The 21,536-nt window shown below is 41.1% G+C and overlaps 1 protein-coding gene across 5 annotated transcripts in view; it reads left to right on the top strand.

Moving 5' to 3' along the window:
• Positions 1-21,536, top strand: part of ITPR1 (inositol 1,4,5-trisphosphate receptor type 1) — a 384,526-nt gene that overhangs the window by 29,989 nt on the left and 333,001 nt on the right. For all 5 annotated transcript variants that reach the window (XM_072598619.1, XM_072598616.1, XM_072598617.1 and 2 more), the window contains exon 4: positions 4,133-4,203. In XM_072598619.1, coding sequence (XP_072454720.1) covers positions 4,133-4,203 — 71 coding nt within the window. The remainder of the gene's footprint in view (positions 1-4,132; positions 4,204-21,536) is intronic.

Here is a 21,536-nt window from a genome sequence, read left to right as displayed (position 1 = left end):
AAGGAGAGTCATTTTGGTGTTTAGCATTGACCCTTTGGTCTTATTTTTCTTTTGAAAAAACAGTTTTTAAAAGTTCCCTCTGCTGTTCATGCTTCTGGGCTACACACTGATTTCTCTTAAGCGTTCATGTAGCTTAGTAGGTTAGCTCTTAGGTCCTGGATGGTGAGTAGTCATTAGGCGTGAGCAGAGGCAGCCTGGGCATTATGGGAAAGGTCAGACTCTAAAATTTTTTAATGATGACTTCAATTTTTTGCTGGTACAAACTCCTTTATGTCACCTATATTGTATTCAGTTGACTGCCCATAGATATAGAGCTATAGGAAGCATATGGTCCATCCAATCTAGCCCTCTCATTCTGCAGACAAAGGGCAGAGAGCTGGAGTGATTTGCCCAGTCAACCAAGTTTTAAGAAAATAGATGTGAACTCAGGTCCTTTTTTTCTCAGTTAAACTCTTTCCATTGTACCATGTTGTAGCAGGACAGTGGTTTTAAACAGAAGAACTATTGGGAGATTTGTAAGTGAAATTACATTTGGGCATCATGATCCTTAATAAGCGACTTAGCATGTTCTGAATTAATTTGATCTTTGACCTTGGGAAATTAAAAGTTCATAACAGGACTGTCCATGGTACCATGGTACCTGGTGGAGCTTTTTTCATCTGGGCACCACACTGAGGGAGACAGTAAAGCCAGAGGGAGAGGAACATGTATTTATTAAGCATTAGTATGTGCCAGGCCCTATGTTTTAAGCGCTTTATAGATACTGTCTCATTTGTTCCTTAAAACAGCCTGTGAGGTAGGTAATGCTCATGACCCCCAATTTTATAGATGAGCAAACTGAGTAACTTGCCAGCGGTCACATAACTAGTGAGTGAATAAGGTGAGATTTGCACTTAGGTCTTCCTGACTCCACACCCAGTGCTCTATTACACCATCTAGTGAATAATCTATGTATCTAGTGCTTCAAGGTTTACCAAGCACTTTACCTATTATTATCTCATTTGAACTCAGCAGTTATGAGTAAGTTACTTCTGAAATTCAGAGATGTTAAGTGTGCCTAAGTTTGGGTCATCAAACCCATCCAAGCTTCTCCTCATGCCACATCCAGTGTGACCAACTAAATGTTTGGAAAGGATAATGAGAAATGAACATTGCCAGTTGTATTGGCACTTGAAGAATGAACCTCTCTCCTCCTTATCTTCCTTCTCCTTCCTTTTTTCCCTCAGAGTTGTTTAAATTTGCATTATTGGCAATTTGGAGTATTTTTTCGTTGAGGCTCAATAGCTTGGATCTCTTTTTTGAAAGCTTCCTGTCCATGTTCTTTGACCTTTTGAGGAATGGCTCTGAGTCTTGTAAATTGGAATCAGTATCTTCTGTCTCTTTGTTATGAGACCTTTATTGGAGAAACTTAGTGAAAAGATTTCTATTATGATTTTATTTTGAGTTTTGCTACATATTGTATTTATTAGTTTTAGTTCTTGAGATGTTTCTGCTTTTTTTTTTATTTTGGAGGGCTTTTAACTGATATGTAAGCATAACCATTTGAAAATTAAGCATGAACTTAAAATTTGGAATGTCATTGCAATCATATATATATTAATGTATGTCTACAAATTAAAGAAATACTTCACTTAAGTCCATGTACCTTTACAAGGACTGTGAAGATAACAATCTAACATTTACTTAGCAAGCACTTTGTATCCATTGACTTGATTCTTACAGCCCTGGTGAAGTGTTACAGATACTATTATCAGACCCATTTTATAAATGAGGATACTGGAGATTGTGTCTTGTCACACATGTAGCAAGGGTCTGACCTTGTTGATTTCAGGTCCTCCGCTCTATCTACTACTCTGCACTGCTGTGCCTTCAGATGAACCTCTGGCAAACCACTGGAGTTTCTGGACTGATTTTGTTCCGGATGCTGTTTTTGGTCCTCTCCATGTGGTATCTCCACATTCTCCTAGATACTCTGCATACCCAGGAGCTCAGGGGTACATTTTGACCAAGACAGATTTCTTCTATGTTCTGAGATCATGCATATTCTCAAAGGAGATAGATTGGTCACCTCCAGAAGCATTTTCTGGTGGCTTTTTGTCTCTATTGTATGGCAGAGAGACAGCAGTGATACAGAGGAAAGAGGATGGGAATGGGAGTCAGAGTTTGAACCTTGGCTCCACCACTTCCTGGGGGGGCCCAAGATTTTTCATTTATAAAATGGGATTTGAATTAGAGAATGTGTAAAGGCCTCTTTCAGTTCTGCATCCTGTCCATGATCTTCATCATGATCCACGTTAACTGAAGTAGCCAAGGAATGCATCGTGGAGAAAGTGCGGCACTCTAACTGGACCTGGAATGATGGATAGGCAGGATTTGGGGGCTATGAGAGGAAAGCAGCATCCACCAACACTCAGAGGGGGTGATAAGTGTGGTACTTTCCTGGAAAGAAAAGGTGTGATGATAGATAGCAGGCAGTGTAGCCTATTAGATGATGTGTTGGCTTTTGAGTCAGGAAGAACTGAGTTTGAATCCTACTTCGTACATGTACTAGCTGTATGACCCTGGGAATGTCACCTCCTCTTTTTAACTCTCAGTTTCCTCATCTGTAAAATAGGGGAATTGAACTTGAGGACCTCTTGGTCCTTTGTATCTTTAACTCTGTCATCATATAAATCCCTAAAGAATGGTGGGAAGATGACAGTGAACATAAAGCTATATTTTTAAGTGACTAAATTCTTCATCATCAAATGGGAACCAGTAATTGTGTTGCTGTCATAGACTCAAGGAAGAGGTTGTGATGAGTTGGAAGACGTGCATGCAGCTGTAATCATTTTACCAGTGAGACATCTTTCATACAGCGCATTTCCTGGGAGTGGAAGGCCTGGGTTCTAACCCCACGTCTATCATTGACTTGATGGGTAATTTTGGTAATCTCTGAGTCTTTGTTTCCTGTTGTATGAAATGAGAGGTTTGGGCTTGAACAGGGGTTTGTAATTGTTTTTGACCCCTTTGGTAAAGCCTATGACTCCTCAGAATAACTTTTTTATTTAAAAAGATTTTAATAATATGTTTAAAGTTAAAAATATTTTATTATTTTTATTTTTCACTTAAGTACTTTTAAACTAATTTTTAAACTAATCTACCCCTTTAAACTAACTTCCCACTGCCATTGAGCAACTTAAAAAAATAAAAACAAATCCCTCAGTACATGTCTATGTAGTCTGACAAAACAAATGTCCACATTTGTCTCTTTCAGCATTTTAAGTTCATCACTTCTTTGGCAGGCAGTAAAATGGCATGTCTCATCTTTATTCTTTTGGACTCATGGTTTATCATTATGTTGATCAGAATTCTAAAGTCATTAAAGTTGTTTTTATTTACGTTGATGTTGTATAGTTGTCCTCCTAGTTCTGCTCACTCCACTCTGTATCAGTTCATAAAGGTCTTCCAAGTTTTCTCTGAAATTGTTCATTTCATCTAAACTAGAGCAGAGGTTAACCCTCTGTGTTTACCAGAATCCTTTGGCAGTCTGGTAAAGACTACTGATCCCTTCTCGGAATAATGTTTTCAAGTGAATAAAACAAAATACATAGGATTAAAAAAGAAATCAATTTTTAAAGATACAGTTACCAAAGTATTTTTTAAAAAAAACAGTTTCTCTGATCCCAAGTTAAACCCTGCCAGACTAGGGGGTCTCTACAATTCCTTTTGATGCCATCATGCTGTTATTCTGATTTGTTTGCACATTTAAAGACCTTTGCTACTATAGTGGATGTGTCAAGGCATTGTCCTGATTCCAGACATGAAATTCCCTATAGGACATGTAGATGTCCACTCGTTATTTATAAAATGTTTCTGGTTTTTGACTAGGGCAGGCTCAGTTCTGGGGTAGCTCATTAGGTTTGTGATGGATAAAAGAAATCTCAGAGGACCATTGTCTTCCAGTATTTTTTCTGAAGACTGAGTTCTGGGCTGCTTCCTTGCTTGGTTCACAGAGCGCAGTTACACACAGTCGTGTACTACTTCCTGGTAGTTGATGCAGTTTATCCATATTCTGTGGATTAAGAATGACTTGTTTTCTTTTACATTAGCATATCCTCAAAGTTTAATGGATGCTTTCTGCCTTTTGCAGTCTGGTGGATGATCGATGTGTCGTGCAGCCAGAAGCAGGGGATCTGAACAATCCACCCAAGAAATTCCGAGGTAAGATAGACAAATGACATAGAGATGACGCTATTGTCGTGGGGATCTTAAGTATGCCTTGAACAATTTTGGAAGCTAAAAAAAAAAAACTTTTTAAGTGTGTGCTCCCTCTTGGTGCTTGCCTGTTATCTCATTTTAAAATGGCAATGTCAAATTGAAATATTGATAGAGCCTTGCACAAATAATCTCTCCCTAAATAAAATAGAAACATCTGGCAAGTCAGAATGAGTGGATTGCTTTTATGAAGGCCTGGACTGTCTGAATTGAACTACTAAATAAATTTTACTAAGTGCTAATTAGGTTTCAAGCTTTGTCTGATTGCATTTATTTCTTTAAAGGGGTAGAATTTATGGACCTGATCATGTGGAACATTCATCTTCAGCATTGTTTGCTCTTTCTTTGGAGATTTCAGTCTCCTAAACTTGGGAAAGAAAGCTCTTTGACAGTGTTGCTTTCTGTAGTTTGATGTTTTGAGTGAAGCTGGAGGAAGCAGGGGAACTCCATGAACTATCTTGGGTGGGGATTCCTTTTTCTTCTTCTTCATTTTGGAGCTTTCCTTAGACATTTTTGTAACTCTTAATAGTTGTCCTTTAAAGTGCATCAGGCCATGACATGAATGAAGAGTATTCTGCATCTTTTTTGTTGTGCTTCCAGGAATTTATTCATTTCTGGTTTCTGTTTGAAGGGGAGAGCAAGGTTTGTATTTGCATATTATGTCCCCTTATTTAGTAGTGCTGACTGTTTGGTGTATTAGAACTTCTTTTACTTTTTGGGCAAAAGCTGGAGAGCCTAGAAGAAAAGGTAGTAAGTATATAATCAGACTGGAGAAAAGCCAAGGCTTTTGGCACCACACTTCAACCAACTGGTATCAAGTGACTAGGAGAGGATTTTCATCCAAGGCCAGATACCAGTTTTGTTCGTTCTGTTGTAGACTCTGGAATTGGTGAAGTAGCTATAGGACTTTTCTCCTTTGCTATTTTTAATCACACCTCTCTCTGTTTTTATCTTTAATGTAATAGAAACTCAAAATATAGTTAAGTGAACCACAACATAGCTGGCCTTAGGATCACTTTCATTGTGTATACCTTAGCTGCACACTTGGCTTGTATTGGCACATTTCAACTTTTGAGTCAAAGGCTACAGGAAAAGAGCCCTGGGCAATGCTGAGTCCAATGAGCAGTTGGACTCATGCTTAGTAGGAGCTTTCTGCAAGCAGAGCACTGTACTAGGTGCCAGGGCCACTGAGGAGGTCAGGACGGCACCACCCCTAGCTCCATGAGTTTCACAAATAGGGGGACTATGAAGTCTGCACAAATAGCTGAAGTAATTGTCTAGTGGGAGATCTCACAATATTGAAATAACCTTATCTGCCACTGCTCGAGCTGGGCATCTTAGGGACGGAAGGAGCCAAGGTGAGAGAGATTTTGGAACTTCCAGACATTAAATAAAGAGGCAATGTGGTGTAGACCACACTTGTAGTAGAAAGAGCACTGGATCTTGAGTCTGAGGGTCCTTGGCCTCATGGTGCTCACAGCCTTATTAGGCTGATGAGATGCTTATTCATTTAATTAATCTAAAAGGAACTCTGACAGGGTGGGCCAGGGACACTGTTATAACTGGCACAGCTAATCTTCATTTGGATATGGATAATCAAGTGTATTATGACATTAAGTAAATAGTGTGGTCTAGAACTGAATTTGGAGTTAGAAGCCCTCCATTCAAATTCTGGGTCTCTGATTTATCAGCAATAGGTCCTTGCTAACCTCAGTTTTCTCTTTTGTAAGATGAGGGTGTTGGACCAGCGGACCTGTAGGGCCCGCTCCAATTCTAAGTCCTGTGGAGTAAATACCACGTGAAATGAGTTGGCATCAACTTAACTCAAATTAGGAACATTTAAAAGTGGTGGGGGTAGGAGTTTGGGGAGGGGAAGCCCTTGTCAGTGTCCTAGTGTGGAGGAAGTTACCTAAGTGAGCTGTAACTCCATTGTACAGGTAGTCTCATTGTACAGGTACCTTTGACTTAGGGAAGATCTTTCTGGTTGAATAAGGAGTGATTCCAGAGGGACTGCTGTATTGCACAAGGAGAAAACTCAGCAGTGTATGCTGTCCAGCCTGCCCATCCTGGGGTCACATGGTTTGCATATCTCTGGGAATTGTTCGTGTTCTAAAGTAAGCTGCTTTAGTTTTGTGGAAAAATCTGGTTTCCAATGGGCTCTGCTTATTAAACCTCTGCAAATGTAGGTCAGTTACTACTTAAAACCTGTCTGCAGACTTGGCTCCTGCAAAGGGATGGCTAGGCAAAATCAGCTTTCCTTTGGTAGCTGGGGCGTGCATGCTCTTGGGGAAGGCCATGAATGTTGACAAGTGTTAACCATTTCCAAAGCATTCTCAAAGACTGCATTCGTGACGAGGCAGAATGCATTTTCTTAGGGTGAGCAAACAATGCTTTTTGAGAAAGACTAACTTAAAAATCTTCTCTTTCCAAAGGGATCTATGTGCATATTTCAGTTGAAATTAGCATTATTGGCATGCAAAAGATACCTGCCCAGCGATTTCACTAAGAGGGAAAACCATGAATCCAGTCCAGTCCCTTGTCTCCAGCTGGCTCTGGAGGATCCATAGACTCTTCAAACTCAGCTCTTGATCTCCCTGCCTCCCCCACCACATAAACCAAATCTCCTTTTCAGATAATGCCACCAGTCTTCTAATCCCTTAGGTTTGAAGCTTCAGAGTTATCTTGGACTCCTCTCTCCCCCTCACTCCCACATCTGGTTATTTGTAAAGTCCTTTGGATTCCGCCCCCAGAACAGCTCTTGAATATGTCTCCTCTTTCTTCACATAACTATGCATTCTGACTAGTTTTGTGGGGTAGCATGGCATAGTTGAGATGTCACTAGATTTGGAGTCAGAAATATGTAAATTGAAATCCTGCCTCTTAGCAGGGTGACCCTGGGAAAGTTATTCCACCTGGCAGTGCCTCTCTTCCCTCACCTGAAAGGAGGAGGTTGGACTCAGTGGCTTCCAAGGTTCATGTCCAGCTCTAAAACCCAGATCCTCTGCTCCTTTATTTCCGTGACTTTATTCCCAAGCCATCATCATTCTTCTTTTGGGATGTTGTAAAAGCCTCATAATTGGTTTCCCTGCTGACAGGATCTCTACTTTTTGATCCATCCTCCCTCTTAGTTACCAAAGTCATTTTCCTAAACCATGTCACCCTCATGCTCCAGAAAATTCAATTGCTCCCAATTGCCCCTTGGATAAAGTATGACTTCCTCAATCTGATGCTGATGGGCATTTATAAAATGCAGCTCCAGTTTGTCTCTTCAGCCTTATTTCTCTTTGCTTCTCTTCTTGCATTCCATATTCCCATCAGAGGGAAGTATAGTTTGGTCCTCAGACCTTATGTGCCCATAGACTGGAAAGAGACTCTTGGATTGTCAGCATGTTTCAGATGGGGGCTACTTTACTTCTTCCTGAAGTTTTCTCATATTCTCTTGACTGACAGTTTTTTCTGCCTCCTCATCCTCTCTAGTGTACTTTGGATTTTGTCTTTGATCTCTGCATGTCTCCTTGCCTCCATCGTGTTTCATATCCCCCCTCTTGTCTCTCTCCTTCACTGCCTCTGGTAGAATATAAGCTTCTCAAGGGCAGGATGTGTTTGGCTTTTGTCTCTATCTCTAGTGTATAGTACAATGCCTTTAACATAATAGGCACTTAATGAATACTGGCTGTGATGTACGGTTTAAGTGTGCACGCTTCAGTTCTGTAGTTGCAATTCATTCACACCTATTCTTCAGTGACACCATTGCCCACCCAAGGTTAACATTGACAGATGGGAAATGAATGAGTTGGGGAATCTCTGAATGTGATGATGGGGCCTTCATGTGAGCAGTCAGCAGAGTTCTGCTTAGTCATTTTGCTCTTCTCCATCATTGTTTACTTGCCAAGCTCTTCTCTATCCTGAGTATTGTTACCTATTGCTGGGGAAGGGGAAATCGAGCCTTGTTGGTGCTATGTGGTCCTTCTCTCAATGGCTGCATATCATGGCTTTGGAATCATGAACATGTGGGTGTGAAGTGTGCCTTGAACTAAGGATTTTGAGGATATCTTATTGACAGTGCTTTCTATATTTAAATATTTGCTACCTTCACTTTGACGCCTGTGTATCTTCCAGCATTCTGATGTGTTCTTGTTAACAGAGCACAGCTGTGGTGAATGTCTTCAAGAATAGTTTTCAGTATCCAGGTACAGAACCCAGATTTTTTATCTTGGCCCCAATCATTGATACCCAAGAGATCATTTGCTTTCCTGTGATGGGCAAAAGTAAATCTTTAGATGAATGACTATTTTATGTTGTTAGAATATATTCCTGTCTAGATTACATTTGTAGGAGGAAGATAACATTGGCTTCACATCTGTTGCACGTCAGCCAAATCCTTTGCGTAATCTGAATTAACTTTGCATAATAACATTTTCTTTCCGGTATTTTAGAAGAACTGGGACATCTTAGTAATTCCATACTGTTATTCCTGCTTGGATGTGACCATGTTTCTAAGTGTAAATCTTCATTGAAGAGTATGCATGACAGCCCTTTTCTCTTTTATCTGATTGTCTTTGGGGCAACAGTCTGGAATAGAGAAAGGGAAGCCCAACTTGAAACTGGGTGCAACAAACCTATTCTGGCATGTTTCTCCTCCTCTTCCCTTTTCCCTCCCGTGCATCTCCAGTAAAAGGATGACCTCCCAAGAGAAGTGATTTTAAAACCAGGAAGACTTTTGATTTCAGGAGTCTTTCTTTCTAACTGTAATCCACAGGTTTGCTTGGCTTTCACTGAAACGTTAGATAGAGGCCCAGGAATAAGTCCATGCTGTTGTGTTAAGAACATGATAGTCACTGTAGAATTTCCTTAATTACATTGGAGCAGAAGTGAGGCTCTCCTTCTACTCCCTGATCTGTGGTTCAGAACAAATGCCGTTTGTGGGGCCTCTTAGATGGGCAGGAGCTGTAGGGCCAAACCCTTAACTGAGGCCAGATGTAAGCATGCCAGTGTGACTGAGGAACATGTTTGCCTGCGTGGGGTTCATGACCCTACCAGAACTTCCCAGTTTAGGAGGAGAAGCTACTTGAAGGTAGGATGCATGGGAGGGAACTTATGGTCAGACTATGGGAAAATTTTGGTGAAAAGGAAGATGAATAATGAGAATTCACATTAATTGGGGAGATGGTGATAATGAAATATTGAAAATTCTGGATAGGTGATTCTTACCTTCCCCTTTTGAACTGGACCTATGATTTGCATTGATGTAGGGAACTCCCTGTATTAATAAAGGACTCTTCTTCAATAGAGTCTTAGAACCAGTATGGGTCAGAAGTTAGACTTGAGCCCTGGTCTCCCAGATTCCAAAGCCACTTGTCTATGATACCATTCTGCCTTCCTTAGCTTTTTGTAGTTCAGTTTATTTGATCCAGAGTAGGCATTTTCTAGAGCAGGCTCAGAGACTTTTTTTCACTTATGGTTCAGGTCCTGGGTTGGATTTTTTGTTTTTTAAATAGTTACCCTTAGGATGGATATAGAACTATATCAGCACTGTGGTCTGCTGAGTCCGAAGTGACCTCTAGTTTCATGGCTAGTGAAGTGTATGTCCTCGACTGTGTCACTTGCTCTCTAATCTCTGTGGACATCCATGTCCCCAACTGTAAAATGGAGTTAATGGTGCCTCCCTGTCTGCCCTGCCTCAGAGGGATGGCTCAAGCACAAGATCTGATAACCGAATGGAAGATGCTTTGAAAGTAAAAGCAGTTCTCAAAATCCAGTCTAGTTCAACAAGTTTTCATTAAATATCTACTCTGTGCCCTATTTTAGAGGCAGAGATAAGGTGTGATGCTTTCCAGTTGCAGTTTTTCTCATTAGAGCAATGTTTGGTACCTGATGCGGCACGAAGTCTTAAGTGTACTGTTGGAGACGCAAAAAAGTACTGTAGGATCTCATTCATGGAGCATACAAATATTTCATGGGGCCTCCTGTCTATTATCTCAGTGGATCACTTTACCAACTCTAGGGCAGAGAGACCATTCAAGTAGTCTCTCTATTTTGCCTCAGAAAGTTGAGGCAAAGTGACTTGGCCAAGGTTGCATTGCTAGTAAGTGGCAAGGACTTCAGTTTGGGTATTGGGACCCCAAGATGTATCCCTTCACTCTACTGCTTTTGGAAAGTCATAGCGAGTCTTCAGGGTGCTTCCAGAGACTGAAGACTGGACTAAGGACTCTACCAGTTGAGGGCTTCTGTCATCTCAGTGACACACCATGATAATGAGAGATAATAACAAGTCTTAGTGGCTGATAGCACATTTAGACAGCATTTTAAAGCATGCCGAATGCTTGACAAATGTTCTCTCACCAGATCCCCCCAACAGCCTCGTGCAGTAGATGCTGTTTTTATCCTTGTTTTGCAGCTGAGGAAACGGAGACTGAGAGAAGTTAATTGACCTGTCTAGGGTTTCACAGTTTAATACATGTGAGGCAGGATTCAAACGCAGGTCTTCCTAACTCCAAGTCTGGTACTCTATCCGTGGTGGCCTTTTGACTTGAAGGCAGGCAGACCAGGCTTCAAATCTGCTCTTAGCTATTAGTTGTGTGGTCCTGGGCAAGTCATGTGTAAAGTGGGAATGGTAATAGCACCCACTTCATTGGGTTGTTCTAAGTATCAAATGAGATAATATAGGTAAAGTGTTACCAAACTTTATTATTATTAGTAGGGAATTATAGGGAATAATGGAGATATATTATTATAGGAAATATAGAGAATGATAATAATAATTCTAATGACAGCAACAGTGCTTCAAAGATCTGAGCGATTAGTGTGGAGTGTCCTTTCTTTCTCTCAGTGACTTTTACATCACGAGCCTGCTGTGCCTCAGTAGACCTTTTTCATAGGTTTTGGTGGCCAAGGAAATGTGTAATCCACTGGCTAGTTCTGTTGCTAAGCCTTTCCAGACTTTTCTAGATTGGTCTTTTGTTAATAGTCACAGCCTGTGGTTGGGTCTGCACTCAAAACCTTCCTGACTAGGACCTGCCAGAGTTTGTGCTCTGCTGGAATGACTTCTGCTCCCCTCCATCACCAACCTGGGGCCATTAATAATCTGCAAGGGTCGTTGTCAGAAAAGCACTTTGCAAATCTTTAATACGTGCGAGTTAAGTTAGGTCAGAGGATTAGTAGCTCTGGAGCAAAAAGGACTCTTGGGTGGCTTCCAGTGCACTCGCACTTTTTTTTTTTTTCTTCCTCACTTTCTAGATTAGGAAACTGAGTTCCAAGGATATTAAATGACCATAGTAAGAAGTAGCAGAGTTGAGATCTGAACTCAGGTCCTCTGACTCCAAATTCAGCATGTTTCCCTCTACCTCTCTACCTCTCATACAATAATGAGACATCAGGCTAAGGTGTTAGTGGAGGCTAAACATAGGAAGGACCTACTAAATGTAACAAGTTGACATGCTAGTCAGGTATATTGTAAAGTCCTGGGGAATGGTTCACCCTGGGGAGCAAAGAGGTCTAAAATTGCCAGAACTATAGCTCTTTTTAGATAGCCCCTGAAGCTGGCCAGAGCAAGGCACACAGTGATTAAAGTGATGCTTTCCCAAAATAGGACAGTCCTGGGGATGTAGGTCTAACAGGCTTAGAAAGACCAGGTGACGTCTGGGTTTGACGTGGGACCATGGCTGTGGCCCAAGGGTTCTGTGACAGATGATTAACAGTGACTGCACTTACTGGGTTAACTTTTGTCACCAACCGCCCTCCTTCAGCAACTGAACATTGTTTTAGCAGTTGCTGAGCAACAATATCCTTCTCCCCTTCTTTCATTTTGGCAAGGCATTGCAGAAATGAACCCATATCTTATTTAGATTTTAAAATACCCACATGGAGAAGAGAAAAGGAGGATAGGTGACATTTTGACTGTTCTTTTGATCATAATCAATAACCTAATTTTTTTTTAGTGATATTGGATATGAGCATTTATTTAGCTAGACACATAGAAGTTAAATGTGTAAAATCTGGGTTGAGTTAAATTTTATTTGGAATGTGAGCCTTGGAGCAAAGTAAAAAGGGCTGTTTATTATATTTGTGTCTATTTATTGATATTTGTATATATATATGTGTGTTTATGTGTAAATATATTTATATATGTGTATGTATGTGTGTATACACATATACACACACATACACGTATATTTGGTTGCAAATACAGACTCTGGATGAAGCCTCTCCCAGTATGTTCTCTGTTCACTAAAATCACTTCAAATTTAATAAAAAGATTAGTGGGTTGCTTATAATCTTCATTTCACATTTACCAGCCAACCTCAGCCTTGCACCAACAGACTCCATTTAAAGAGAACAAAAACTGTAATTTAAATCAATTCCCTGGGCAACATATACCATTCGCAGTGCGTTATGCAACCACTGAGTTGGTGCATGTGGTGTGATTATGCTGTGTTCCCACACAGAGGAATGTGTCGCCAGCTGTGCCCCTGCACCCCTGCTCTGAAGGTGGAGAGGCAGAAGAAGGCTTGGGGCTTCCTGATTGGGGGCTGTGGGTGCTTTGATGCCTAGGGTGGCTTTCTCCTATAAGATCTGGGTCACCCAAGTGCTGGATGTACTCATGATAATTTCACATGAAAGCCTTGCCTAAGGCTGCTTTTGATACGCATGGACTTTTTAAATTTTCTGTGGCTACAGGAAAAATCTCAAGCAGCTTCTTTGCATTAAAACTGCCAATGCTACAAGTTTGTGGAATTAAGCCCTCAAGTTTTAAAAAGATCTTTTTTCCTTTTCCTCACCCCCTCCTGATATAATTGGTCTCTCCAAGTGTTGTTGGTTTTACCTCCACAGTGTTCAGCCTTTTCTTTCTACTCCCCCTTCCTCCCCAGCCCTAGGTCAAGGGCCACATTACCTCTTGCCCTTTGTATTCCCTTAGCTTCCACCCCAGCCTGCCATGCCATCCTTGAAAGAGCTACCAAAGCAGTCTTCCTCAGGCACAGGTTAAATGGTCTCACTCTCCTGCTCAGAGATCTTCATTGCTTCCTGTTACCCTATGTCAAAGATACATTTTATTTTTGGACTGACATTTAAGATGCTCCCTGTTCCCTGTTCAAACTTTATTTCACATTACTGCCCTTCCTAAACTGTAGAGCCTGATTAGGCTTTTTGCCATTTACCAAACTCAACACTCCAGTTGGGAACTCTGGCTCTCTGTGTCTTCTTGGCTTCTGGGATGTCCCCCCTTCCTTCAAGGCTGGTATTCCTTCCCCTCCCTTGTAGGTATCACAACAACTCAGCACCCTTGCCTGATTCCCCTTTCCTCCCAGCTAATCATGTTTTCTCAGAATGCGTTGTCTATAATCTTCTTGTCTTGTATGTTATATTTCAGCTTCCCCACACACCCACAAGTACAGAGTCTGAGAATCCCAGGATCACACTTTTAGACCTGGTAGAGAGGGGCCTTAGAGGTCCTCTGGTCCCACCCACTCACTTTCTAGGTGACAAAAACTGGGGCCAGAGAAGTATTTGGAATCCAGGTCTTCAGACTCCAAAGCCAGTGGTCTCTCTAGTTTAAATGTGTTTCTACTGCATAGTTAGTGTTTAAATAAGTGTGTGTTGAATTGGGGCCCAGTGTAGCTTATTTTGTTAGGTAGTCTTTTTTTCAGTCATTTTCAACTTTTCATGACCCTGTTTAGGGTTTTCTTGGTAAAGATGCTGGAGTTATTTTCCATTTCCTTCTCCACCTCATTTTACAGGTGGGGAAACTGATGCAGAAGGGATTAACTGACTTACCTGGGGTCACACAGCTAGTAAGTGTATGAAGGAAGATTTAAACTCAGGTCTTTCTGACTCCAAGGCCCACACTCTATCCACTTCACCACCTAGCTACCCAGTTTAACTTTAAATCGAGTATAGATTTTAGAATGGTAGTTCCCTATATTTTGACCATTCCATGATGGTACTTTTAAAATACAGACTGCTTTATGCTATTTGCACAACGTCAATGCCACACAAACAGTTATTCAGTCAGAACATCAAGTCTTGGTGATTTGTGATTCTTTGGAAAAAGTACCCAGACCTCCTAATAGGTCCAGAGGCCTCCACACTCTTGTGTTTTCCCACCTATCCTTCACATCTCTGCCAGACTGTCCAGTCAGCAGCAATTTATTATGTCCTTCCTATATGCCAGGCACTGGGCTAAGTTCTAGTAAGACAATACTCACAGAAAGAGAGAGTTCCTGCCTTCAAGGAGATTATAGTCTAATGGGAGAAGGCTACAAGTAAAAGGGAACTGAAAAGCAAGGGTGGGGAGGAATGTGGTGGAGATAAAGTGACCCAAGAAGTTCTTTGGGGCCTTGGGAGTGCACCTGGGTGAGAAATGCAAACTAGTGTCTGTTCTGTACAGATCAGGCCATGCCGTGATGGAAACCTTCCAGTGGCTCCTGTTAGTTCATGATGCTTCTCCCCTTTAGTCAGTTATGAAAGGCCGTTCCCCATTTTCAGCCTTCTCATATGGCTCCCTTGCTAGCGTTCTGTTTCCCAGCCAACCTGGGCTGACTGCTCCCTGCCTCTCTGCGTGTGCTGGGCTTTGACATGCCTCTGTCTTTGATCCTCCTCCTCTCAGTGGCAGTAATGCCCTCCTTCATTTCCCTGCCAATTAAATTCCTACCCATCCTTTACAGCCCAAGTCAGATGCTACTTCTTCTATGAAGTCTCTTTTTATTTCCTTCCTTCCTTCTTTGCCTCTCTACACCTTGAATGGCACCTCAGACCTCTTCCTAGGCCCCAGCTTTGCAAGTCCCCAACTCCCCCAGTAGGCTGCGTAAGGTCAATGAAAACAATAAACATTTACAAGACAATGATCATTTATGAAACATTTACTATGTGCCAGGTACTCTGCTAAGCTCCTGGCATACAAATAAAAAAAAACCGTCAGTCCTCAAGGAGTTTACTATGTAATGGGGGAAGACAGTGCCCAAAAGGAAGTTAAAAGGTGGGGAGGCAGAAGGGAAGGTACCCAGTGGGGGCACGATTATGGCGGAGTGAATCCTGAGTGCAGCCGATGCGCAGTGAAGAGTTTGTTGGTTTTCTGAGTCCTCTTTCCCTGGAGGCTCTGGGAGGAGGTTTTTGCTTGTCTCCAGCCTTCTTTTCAGGGGGACAGAGACTAATTAGGGTTCTGACGATAGGCAAGTGCCAAAGCAAAATCGTCCTCTGTTGTGATGATGAGTCTCCTGTTTAGGAGTTTTTCTAGGGGAGCCTGATGATGGTAGAGTGGAATCTAAATGCAGCTGGTAGGAAGCAAAGCTAGGGACTGTGCTTGATCTCAATTTCAGGTTTCTCCTAGAAGCCGTCACAATGCTGGGAGCACAGAGTGGGCTCTTAATAAATACTGAAGTGGATTGAACTGAATCCCTTGGAGTTGACCCCTTGTTTTATTGATAAGGAAGTCAGAGCACAGAGAGGTCAGATTGCGCTTGAGGCAGTGTGGCCTGTAGGGGGATCCAGATCCTGGACTGCAAGTTAGGAAGGCCCAGATGAACGCGCCTCCTTGGACACTCACTGACCTGGGGCTGGCCACTTAGCAAACTCTGCAGGCTGCTAGTTCCTCATCTATAAAGTGGGACAATAAATACAAAATCTATGGTGCCTTCCTCACCAGGTTTTACTGATAGTGTATATAAAGTGCTAGATAAATACCAGTTCTTTACTATTATCCAAGGTCCCAAATCTAGTTATTATCCACATTGAGTAATCCCTCAGTTCAAATCAATTCTCTTTGTTCCGAACCCATGTTCACCAAGCAGACTCTCATCCATGTTCACCAAGCAGACTCTCATCCATGTTCACCAAGCAGACTCTCATTACTGACTGAATTTTCTCTGATATCAGAATAGTCCAAAGCAGGTACCCTGGTTTCTGGCCCAGAGTTTCCAACCACACTTTCTTGTGCTAGATAAATATTGGTACATGTAGTAAATGTAATGATGAACTAACATGTACGGCAGAATTCATCTCTGGCATTGTGCCTTTCTGAGTGTAGATAGGAAGGGCATTTCAGATGGGGGATCACTGGGGGTTTCCCCAGGAAACATAACAACAAGGCCTGACCACTTCTGGGTTGCTAGTGCCTGGCCCATAGTAGATGTTTTAATAAATACTTATTGACCAACTGACTGATTCATGTAAGGTGGTCTTTTCTCTGTTGCCTTCGCTTGTCAGTGCTGGTGTCTATAGGACCAGTGGGCGAATGTCACCATTTTTAAGTCCTGGTATGTGATGCAGTGGCTAGGCCTTTGTCAGGCTTCTTCAGTCACCAGAACTGCTGTGTGTCTCCTGGAGGATTCTGGGACCATTCTTGGCCTCCCTGAAGTGAGTTTGGAATTGAAAGGAGTTATCACTGCACTAATTCCATGGTTTGGCCTTGTTCATAGCCTCAGGGGATCTTCAACCTTGGGACCTCCATAGCCTGAGGCTGGCATTTTAGGATCTTTAGGTCTGGAACCTTATCGTTCAGCACCCTGTGCTCTGGGGGGACTGAGCCCTATGAGAAATGGCTCACATATTTGAGAACAGACCTTCACCTTTCTTTCTGTGATGGGCCACTTTGGCAGTCTGCTGAAGCCTGTGGACCTCTCCTTAGAAAGAGTTGAGGAAAATGCTAAATTTCAGTTGGGGGTTAGTCAAAATAAAGATAAAATTTTCTTTCCCATTAAAGTTCATGAACTCCCTGAAATATCTGGACAGGCTTAGGTTAAGACTACCTGACCTATAGGTGGTGTGGTGCGGTGTTCACAACTTGAAATCAAGAAGACCTGATCCCCTGCTCTGATGCTTCTCACTGTGTGACCACATGCAAGTGATTTCACCTTCTCAAGCCTCAGTTTTCTCATCTGGAAGTTGGGACTAATAATCATTATCATATGAGTTTCCCTGCCTCACATGAGACCCCAGATGAAATAATGTGCTCAGTGTACTCCCTTTTTAGGTTCTTCCTGGATGTATCTCCCAGGGGTGTGCTGATAAATATTTAATGACCAACTCCCTGGGGCGAAGAAACATATACTCACATGACACACTTTGAAGTTCAATCTACATTATGAACATGTTCTTTTAAATCTGGAATCAATACAATAACAAATAAAGCTCTGATGTATAGTTTTGCTGATTTCCAAGGTGTAAATGCTCATCCTAAAAATTTACCCATCAGAGCTACTTACTGCTTATCTCCCCATTATATCAGCTCCTTTAGAGAAGGGATCATTTCATTCTTTGACTTTGTATCCCTGGTACCTAGCAGAGTGCCTCTTCAGTAGATGCTGGCTCATTGATTAATTTCAGAACTTATTACCATTAATAATGAAGATATGACTTAATAACTAACATTTACGTACCATTTTAAAGCTTGCACAGCATTTTACATACATTATCTCATTTTATCTTTTCAACAACCTTGAGATGTAAGTACTATATTCTTATGTCCATTTTACAGAGGAGGAAACTGAGATTGAGAGAGGTTAACAGAGTCACACAGCTAATAAGTATCTGAGACAGGATTTGAACTCAGGTCTTGCTGATGCCAAGCCATCTAGCTGCTTCTACTGATGTATTCCAGAAAAGAAATTGGATTACAATATATTTACAGCATGGTTTACATGTTTATTTGTAGGACAGCAGTTTCCTCTGGTGTCTAGAACAATCATTTTCACTCACCTTCCTTGGTACCAGACTACCTAGGAAACCCAATGAGGTATGAGGAAGTTGCTTGATGAACAGGAAATCTGAGCACACTCTAAGGAATTTTTCAGCCAAGCAGAGTTATAATCTGATCAAGTCTCCCTATTCTGCTACGAAAGAATGTACTGTTCTTGTCAGTGACAGATATCTCATCTCCTTTCCTTGGCCAATTTTCAGGAACCAGACAGTCTGTTTGTAAGTCATTGCCAGGTAACTTACTTTAAAATTTCCACCATGTTTTATAGTGTACTACAAAATTTCATTGGTTGTATTTAGGTAAATTGCCTGTGGAGATGTACTTTTAATATCCTCAAATATCTTATTTTTTTTCTCCCTCTCAGTGAAAGACAGCAAAGTGGGGGGTGGGAAAAACAAAATCCTCCTAACAAATATACATAGTTAAATACAAAGAGTTCCTATATTAGTAACTTCCAAAAATGTGTCTCATTTTGTATAGTTAGTCTCTTAACTGCCTTTCAAGAGGTGGGAAATAATCTTCATCATCAGTCCTCTGGGATCATGGTTGATCATTGTGTTGATCTCAATCCTTTCAGCCTTCTGAAATTGTTCCTTTTTATGATGTTATATTATATATTGTTATCTTGGTTCTGTTTACTTCACTCCGCATCAGTTCATAGAAGTCTTTCTGACGTTTCATACAAGTTCCTCTAAAGCTGTCTCTTTCATAATTTTTTTTTTGAGGCAATCAGAGTTAAGTGACTTGCTCAGGGTCTCATAGCTAGTAAATATCTGAGGTTGTGTTTGATCTCAGGTCCTCCGGACTCCAGGGCTGGTGCTCTATCCACTGTACCACCTAGCTCCTCCTCTTTCATCATGTCTTATATCACATTAGTGGCATTATCTGAGCATCAGTTCTCTGATCTCAGTTTCTTATCCTTTTCCTACCCTTCTTCTGGGCACTGATCTTAGGAACCTGTGATTCTTTGTCTACTGACTATACCCACTCCAGCACCTTCTAGGTATAAGGAAATAATGATCAGACCAGACTTTGTGTTAGAACACATCTGGAATATTTGTTCAGTTGTATAGACTGCATTTTTACAAAAACCATTAACAAGCTAGAGTTCCTTCATAGGATAGTGACTGAGAGCTTGAAACCATGCCATATGAGGAAAATTTGCATGACCTATGCATCATATATTTCCTTTACATAGAGTTTTTGCTTGAACACTTCCAGTGTTATGCCACACCCTGACTTAGAGAGCCACACAGTAACACTATCAGTCTTTTAATGTATTTCTATTTATTTTGTCAAATATTTCCCAATTTTTTTTCTGGCTCAGGCTGCCCTTGGGAGTACGATGGGCCACATGATGGCTGCTGGCTGAATGTTTTGACACCTCTTTTGTAGAGAATGCAAAGCAGTGAGATTGTAATCACTGGAAGTGTTCAAGCAAAAACTGTATTATGACCATCTTCTAGGGATGCTTGGAGAGCAGTTTTTTACAATGATTGGAAAGTTGGGCTGAGTGACCTCTTAAGGTCATCTCCGTCGCTAAGATCTCATGATTCTGTGTTTTCCCATAAAACGATGGAGTGGCTCCTGCTGGTTTTGCTTCCTGTTGAAGCACTGACCAGTGTACATTGGAAATTGGAACAGGTTTATCTCTTCCAATGTGTGCCTTCCTAGGAAAACCTCTCCGATTCAACCTTATTGGTGGAAAGGTCATAATGGATTAGAGCAAAGTCTTAATTATAGAAGTCTATCAGATATTTAACTTGATTGTTTTCAAGTGTGTGTATATATATAATATTTACGTGTGTATACTTACTATATATATATGCATGTGTTTATATATGCATGTAATACATGTGTGTATATATTTATATATTACGTGTATATGTGTGTGTATGTATTATATATGTATGTGTGTAAATATACAACATACATATGTTTGTATTGTTCTTAAACTCCTGTCCCTCCGAAGTATTTTTAATTAGAGGTCCTGCTAAAGCTTACTTTAATGAACAGAGAAGGAGGATTTATACTTAGCAGGACAATTTTACGTTAAAAACGGATATGCTTTTTTTAAAAGTTGGTGACTACATGCTTCTTTCAGCCTTCATCATGTTCTTGCTTTGCTTGGCATATCCTTCCTCCATTGCGAGTGTAGAGATTAAACCCAGCTCAACCTGAATTGCCATAGATTCTTAATTGATCAGGATTGTTTTCTGTTTGCTCTGAAGTACTAGAATTGTAGACCTTTGAAATTAACTGTTCTTTCCTTTATTTGCATACTCAGTGTTCAGGACTCCTTGTGGTTAATGGCCCTTTACTGAAAATTTCAACCCAACTTTCTGTCTGGACTTGCAGAACCTCATGAAAAGGGATAGTTTTCATCTGAACTCATGCAGAAGATATTTCAGATGTAGTATCACAAAGGGAGTGAAATAGCATTTTGAGCTGATTTTTGCCAAAAGAGAATTTCAATCTTTCTCTTCTCCTTTCCTTTTTCTCCCTCCCTCCCCCTTGTCCATGTCTCTCTGTCTTTGTCTGTCTGTTGTCTCTCTGTCTCCCTCTCATATTTTGATAACACTGATAACTGGAAGTGACATTTTGTCCTTAGTGCTTCTGGGGAGTTGAGCGATAAATTTGGAAGGAAGCCCAGTGGTCACTTCCTGTGTCCTGTTGAGCAGAATGGTGGCCTCTTCTCCTTAGAGTGGAAGGATAGCTATGACACTATTGAAAGGAATGCTTATTAAGTCATGAGGACTGGGATATTGGTGTGTAGGGCACAGGAATGATAAGAAATGTGGGTGTGCATCTCTTCAGAAGTTAAATCTTTGCTTTTAGAATGAGACTGTTATCAGCCAAGGACATCCGATTTTACAGGTGGGGAGATCCATGACTCTTAGTTGCAGTGTTGTTTGAGGCTCAGAAAGATTCAGTGATTGTCACATGCTCACCCACAGCTAGTAAGGCTCCCTAGTAAGGGAGATTTGAACCCAAGTGCAAATGAGTTCCCCTGCTTTTCCTGATTCTAAGGCCAACACTCTTATTCACTGCTCTGCACAGCCTCATGTAAATGGAGGTCAAAGGAAGAAAGAGATCATTTTAGGTAGCCCCAATTTATCGAGCAGATGATGGGAGAAATTTTTCCTGTTTCTGCTGGTATTTTCCTGCCACATTTGAGCTCAAATTTGTATTTTTCTGAGTAGTTTGAAGTTTTTTGGTTACTAAAATTGTATGGGAGAGACAGCTAGGTGGCATCTGGACCTGGAATTAAAAGGATGAGTTCAAATCAAGCCCCAGATATTTATTAGTTACATGACTCTGGGCAAGTCATTTAATAACCTTGTCACATTTTCCTCATCTGTAAAATGGGAATACTATTAGCACCCACCTCCCAGGGTTGTTGTGAAGGTCAAATGAGATAACGTCTATAAAATACTTTGCAAACCTTAAAGTATTATACAAATGCTATCATCCCCATCCTTATCATTACTCTTAAAAATATTGTGCTGACACTTGGCCTATCAGCTGACTTGGAATTATCTGTGGTACCAAATTCTCTTCCCCTTCAGATCCCCCACTCTCCTGCCCT

This window comes from Notamacropus eugenii, chromosome 3, assembly GCF_028372415.1.
Source record: "Notamacropus eugenii isolate mMacEug1 chromosome 3, mMacEug1.pri_v2, whole genome shotgun sequence".
NCBI classification, from domain to species: Eukaryota; Metazoa; Chordata; class Mammalia; order Diprotodontia; family Macropodidae; genus Notamacropus; species Notamacropus eugenii.
The sequence above is the reverse complement of the archived record's forward strand: the minus strand, read 5'-3'. Positions and strand labels throughout refer to the sequence as shown.